This window comes from Crocuta crocuta, unplaced genomic scaffold, assembly GCF_008692635.1.
Source record: "Crocuta crocuta isolate KB4526 unplaced genomic scaffold, BGI_CrCroc_1.0 scaffold108, whole genome shotgun sequence".
Lineage (NCBI taxonomy): Eukaryota > Metazoa > Chordata > Mammalia > Carnivora > Hyaenidae > Crocuta > Crocuta crocuta.
This window is the reverse complement of record NW_027532825.1, coordinates 5,153,713-5,159,615: the sequence shown is the minus strand read 5'-3', so window position 1 is coordinate 5,159,615 and position 5,903 is coordinate 5,153,713. Positions and strand designations below refer to the sequence as shown.

The following is a 5,903-nucleotide window of genomic DNA, read 5'->3' as shown; positions in this document are numbered from 1 at the left end:
CTGGGAACACAGAAGGCAGGCCTGGTCAGGCCTGGGCAGCCCCGGCCCCAACACCCACCCCGGGGGCACATCGGGAGTGTCACACAGACCGCCCTCCAGAGCCCGCGGGGACGTGGGGGGTGGCCAGGGCCGTCCAGCCGCCACGGCCACTGCGAGCGGATGCCCCCAGCCGTGCTGGGCGCTGGGCACACACGCAGCCTGTCCACGTGGGCCCCTGAACCCCCTCCGCTCAGACGCCTCAATGCACGCGTGTCTGGTGTGGACTTGTCTGGAGTTAACCTCCTCTTGGTGAACACAGGGCACTCGGAACCAATTCCGATCGTACATGAAATTGTCCAGGAGAAGCAACTGTGTGGTTCTTCCACACGTTCTGGAAACATCAGGAGCCTGTACTCCTGATAAACGACCCCTCTCCATCCAACCTCAGGGCCTTTGCACGGCCTCACTCTGCCCGATCAGGGTGAACTGAGTTCACCGAGCGTGGTTGGTGCCATAGGAAGCGCTGGGCTTTTGACCCTCACAGCGGGTAAGCCCAGTGCTCCTCCTGCCCCCTCCTGACTTGCCCGGACTCCAGCCTACTTCACACGGCACGGGGAGCGGCGTTATAAACCCGTCTGTGCACGCGCTCCTTACAGACAAGCGACGGTTGGTATTTCTGCTGCCGCGGAGCCATGCTAAGGCCACGCCGGGCTGCACTCACCTCAGGACGAAGGTGTGTCTGGAGTTCCTTTCAAACAGGGGCTTCTCCGGACAGTAGAGCTCCCTGGGTTCAGAAACTCCGTTTTCTCCGCACAAAACAATGTAAACCTGCGAAGACACAAGGTAGGAGTTTGAGAACACGACACAGCACACACCGTGTGCGCGGTCAGGGGAGGGCTAGTTTGAGACCAACACACAGGACACGCCCCAGGGCATGGCCAGGGGAGGGCCTGCACCTTCTCCCAGCCCCCAACCTTCCCAGAACCTTCCAGAAGGCCAGGGGCAACAGTGCCAAGGAGCACCTGCCAGGGTGGCCGGATTTCGACACGTCTGATCTGGAAAACCAGACGGCAACTCGGGGTCACCAGGGCACGTGTCTGTCTCAGGAGGGAGGGGCAGGACAGTGGCCACAAGGTCCTCCCGCAGCTCAGACGGGAGATGGGGGGCCTGGGGGGCAGGGACAGCGACGGGGTGGACCAGGGGCCCCGCGGACGCACACCGGCCGGCGGGCTTGCCGCTCTCACCGGGTGGCTTCTGTCCGATTCTGGGGCCGTGGAACCGGTCACTCTTCCACTTAAGAAAGTTCCTTACATGTTTCCAGTTTTTAAAACCCTCCTGCCTGCGAAGTGTCTAAATCCTTCAGGAAGTTTCTAAATATTGTTTTGTTGTTCACCTTGTCTTAAGTAGGCTCCACACCCTGCATGGAGCCCAATGCGGGGCTTGAACTCACCACCCTGAGATCATGACCTGAGCAGAGATCAAGAGTCCGACGCTTAACCGACTGAGCCGCCCAGGCGCCCCTGTATTTTGTTTAAGCTTTAAGTCTCCAGTCATGGGGAGGTGCTTCTGGGCATAATGAGCAGCAGAGATTTCATATCGCTCTTTTCCCCACAAGAAGAGCCTCCGTCCCCAAGCGTCTTGTGAACGGTCCCCTCTGCTCCCGTGGGCCCGCCCCCTCTGTCACACCCACTCCGTCTGCAGTCCTTAGCCGCCGGGGGCTCATGTCTGGACTGCTCCCCACAGACAAGGGGCAGGAGCGGGGGGCTCGCACAGACGGGCAGGGGAGGGACAGCAGGGGAGCGGGAGAGGACCCCCCCCGCCCGGGACAGGGTCGACGGGCAGCTGGGATGCCGGCGTCCACGTCGCCGCTCACGCCAGGCACAGCCTGCACGTGGCACTGCTCACCTTGGCGCTACAGCGGGCAGGGGCCCGGAAGCCAGTGTCCACGACAACCGCGTAGAGCGGGTGGTCGGCTGGGGCGTCTTCCTGCAGGAAAGTGTAGCCGGCACTCGCTCGCTCGTGACGATCTACACGCCTGGTCTTGGTAACCAGAAGTGCATAAAGAACCGTGGAAACCACGATGAAAATACCGGGAAGCAGGTTTTCTGGGTGTCTGTAAACAGAAGGACAGGAATGGACGGTCAATTATGAAGGTAGAGGCCCCGGCTGGCTCACGCTCACACTCACGCACGTGCGCGCACACACACACACACGCACGCGCGGCCCCGCTGGTCTTCACCCATCTGCATGTAAAGGCGCGTCAGCCCCGTAACTGGGAGAAGCCAGCAGACCTTTGCTGGGACGCGGTCAGCAGGGGAAGGCGGAGGGAGCGGCCTCTGTCGTCCAGTGTTGGGACGGGTCTGAGCCCCTCCGGGGAAGCCGCCCACGACTGGATCAGGCACAGGGACGCAGACAAAGCGGCCCGGGACGGGCGGCTTCGGGGCGGAAGTGGGGCTGCCCTGCGGGGCGGCTCAGTCAGTTAAGCGTCTGACTCTTGATCTCAGCTCAGGTCATGATGTTACAGTTTGTGGGTTCAAGCCCCGCATCGGGCTGTGCGTTGACAGCGTGGAGCCTGCTTGGGATTCTCTCTCTCTCCCTCTCTCTGCCCCTCTCCCCCCACACTGTCTCTGTCTCTCTCAAAAGAAATACATAAAACTTTTAAAAATTTTTAAAAAAGAGAAAGGAATGTGATGAGAACAGCCGTCTCACTGAGCAGTACGTGTGCATCTGTGGTGGGCTTGCACACGTGCGTCACTGCATAGTGGGCTTGCACACATGCGCGCAGTGAGCACTCCCCCCATCCCAGCAGACCCCGCCCTGCGTGCCCCGGCTGCCTGCACCCCTGCACCTGTCCCCCGCCGCCGGCTCCAGGCACCAGTGCTGCCTGGGGGGTCATAGGGCGGGGGGCCCCTTCGAGCCACCTGTGCCCACGCCCTGACCTGGCCTGGAGTCTCGCGGGGCCTCCGCCGGGGTCTCCAGGACGGGCGCGGGGCCCGGCTTTGCGGGGATGCTGCCTTTCCAGAACCTTCCTGCCCCTGCAGGCCTCCAGGGGCCGCTCCTCCCCTAACGACTCAGCCCCCTGAAGTCCGGTCAGAAACCGCAGAACTGCTGTCCCGAGTCCCAGTTGTTAGCCTCCTGGTGACGGCACTGTCCCCGGGACTGATTAGGTAGTAAAGCACAGCCGGCTTCCCCATCCCATCAAAGTCGGGGGCAGAAGCCTGACGCGGACTCCAGCAGAACATGCGGAAGCTCCTTCAGTAAACACCCAGGGGCACCTGCTGTGCGCCCAGGACACCGGGGGGCCAGCAGAGGGCGCCTGCGCCACAGCTCAGTCTCCTTGCCCCAGACACCAGTTCTTTTCCACGTCCGTTCATTTATTTTGAGTGAGAGACAGAGAGAGCCCTCAGCGGGCTCTGCACTGGCAGCGCAGAGCCCAACACGGGGCTTGAACCCATGAACTGTGAGATCGTCACCTGAGCCTAAATCCAGAGTCAGACGCTTAACCGGCTGAGCCACCCAGGCGCCCCCCAAATACACGCTTTCTGTATCAAACGATGGCTACAGAGCAGAGTTGAGTTCAAATCTCTTCTGTAAAATGCGACACCTTTGGAGGCACCTGGCTGGCTCAGTCAGTAGAGCGTGCGACTCTTGATCTTAGGGTCGTGGGCTCGAGCCCCAAGGCGGCAGAGAGGTCACTTCAACAAACCAACCCCAACAAAAATAATACAACACAACGGGGCACTTTTGAAGAGAAAGAGGGCGCTTAGAACACGTACAGACCAGGACAGGCAAGCCACCGCGTCCTCAGCGGGAACGCCCAGGCCACGCTGACCCAGGGCCGAGCCTGACATGTCTGGTCAGCGGAGGTGAGGACGGAGAAGCCCATGCGACGTTCACGGCCGAGGGCCGCTAACATGGGCCTCCCGAAAGGCAGACTGGCCCCCAGGGCCGTGGGTTGGAGGCACCTGCTGGGTCGTGTGCGCGTCCTGCGCGGGCAGGGGCGGCACCACTGTACCCTCACGTGGAACGTGGCGCTCACTCACCTCTGCAGCGTGGACACGTCCTCCACTGAAAAAGCGGCGCTGAGGGTTCTTCTTGCGACGGAGACGGGGACCAGGCGGTCATAGCTAGGAGGGAGGCGCGGGTCAGGGCGCCACCTGAGTGTGGAGGGCGGTTTCTACAGGGTCACGACCGCGGGTTAGGGGAGGGGCGGGAAGGGGGACGGGGTCCAGCACTCTCAGGGTCCACACCGTGCGCGGTGCAGCCCAGGCCCGGAGACGGCAGGTCTGCGTGCCAGCCCCGCTGTAGGCGGGCGAGGGCCACCAAGCGGACTCGGGGTCCAGGGGCCCCGTCACGGTCCCCGCTACCACGACCGTCGCTGTAAAGCCTGACTCTGTTTTGACTCAACCCCACGCACCCCTGCCCGTCTTGTGAGCAGACCCCGCGTTGTGTTCAGTGTCGTGCCTCTGGCTCCCGGAAAAGGCCAGCAGACAGCGGGATGGGACGCAGAATGGAGACTGCGCGGATGCAACTTGATGTCAGAGTGAAACACTGAGTCACTACCGGTAGCGTCGATGATGTGCTACCCGGGCACCGTATACACTCAACAGGGCACGATGACCGTGGAGACACGCCAACGTGGGTGTGGCCCGGGCATCCCTCCCCCTGACACACACCGCAAAACACTGCCCCTCGTGACTTGGTGCTTCCCTCCCTCCTTCCTTCTCTTCTGCTTCCCTTTCCTTCCTTCCCTCCGTCCCCCCCTTTCTTCTTTACTTCCTATGTCACCCCTTCCCTTCCCTTTCTCTCTTTCTCTTCCTCCCTGCTTCTCTCCTTCCTTATTTTGAGAGAAAGAGAGCATACACATGAGCAGGGGAGCAGACAGACAGAATCCCAGGCAGGCTCCACAGCATCAGCACAGAGCCAGACACGGGGCTCGATCCCACGAACTGTGAGCTCATGACCTGAGCTGAACCCAAGAGTCAGACACTCAACTACCTGAGCCACCTGGGAGCCCGAGACTTGATTCTAAGAAGGAAGGGACTGTTTCTACTTCTGAATCTACCTCTGCTGCACAATCACTGTACCCTCCCGTCTAGTGGAAAGGTCCCGGCAGAGCCTCTAACACGACTGCCTGGTTTGCCCAGATGGTAAAGAATTTGTAATCGAGCGGCGTGACGGATACACCCAAATTGTCAGGGGGCTGACGTGGTCCACGTGGGGACTTCCCTGCACACGAACTTCACCTTCACGACCACGTGGCGGGGCGCCCCAGGGCACGCAGAGGAGCTGCGAGTGCAGACACCCTATGGCCTGAGTGCAGACGGCCCGCAGAACACATAGAGCGGTCGACACTGGGTGCCACCCCCCCTTCCACATATTCCCTCAGTGGCCACGAGGGGGACACCGCCCACGTGCCATCACCCCAGGGAGGGGAGGGCACAGAGAGCTGAGGAGCCAGACCCCGGAACATGGAGGCAGCCAGACCCGCCGACCAGAGGGGCGCACATTTCTGTGGGACCACGGCCGGGGAGGTGCCGGGCCAGCGCAGCAGGAGATGCAGCCCTGGGGGAGGGTCGGCTTGGGCTCAGCAGCGCGTCCCTACCTGCAGCGCACTTTGTCTGGAGGAGCCCCTGGCCGCGGAGGGGCGTCTGCACACCTCCACGCTCCCGTGTCCCAGAAGAGGCATCGGAGCCCCTGGAGGCGCACAGTGTAGTTGACGGCCTCGGCCAGGTGCTGGTTCCGAGGGCTTCTGTCGTGGTCAGCGTCCAGTAAGGACAGGTACCCCGAGCTCGCGTCTAAGGACGGGAGAGAAAGAAACGCAATACAGCCTGAAGTTTGCAAAAGGGCATCATGTCCCCCAAAGGTGGCTGGGGGATGTGTGCAAGGGGTGGGGTGTGGGGGGAAGAAGGCAGTGGGCGGGG

The 5,903-nt window shown here is 61.9% G+C and overlaps 1 protein-coding gene across 1 annotated transcript in view; it reads right to left on the bottom strand.

Moving 5' to 3' along the window:
• The window catches only part of PKD1L1 (polycystin 1 like 1, transient receptor potential channel interacting), a 113,198-nt gene that overhangs the window by 30,583 nt on the left and 76,712 nt on the right, over positions 1-5,903 (bottom strand). Inside the window, 4 exon segments of the mRNA XM_077781152.1 lie at positions 655-807; positions 1,885-2,092; positions 4,023-4,106; positions 5,585-5,777. Of these exon segments, the coding sequence (XP_077637278.1) occupies positions 655-807; positions 1,885-2,092; positions 4,023-4,106; positions 5,585-5,777 (638 nt within the window).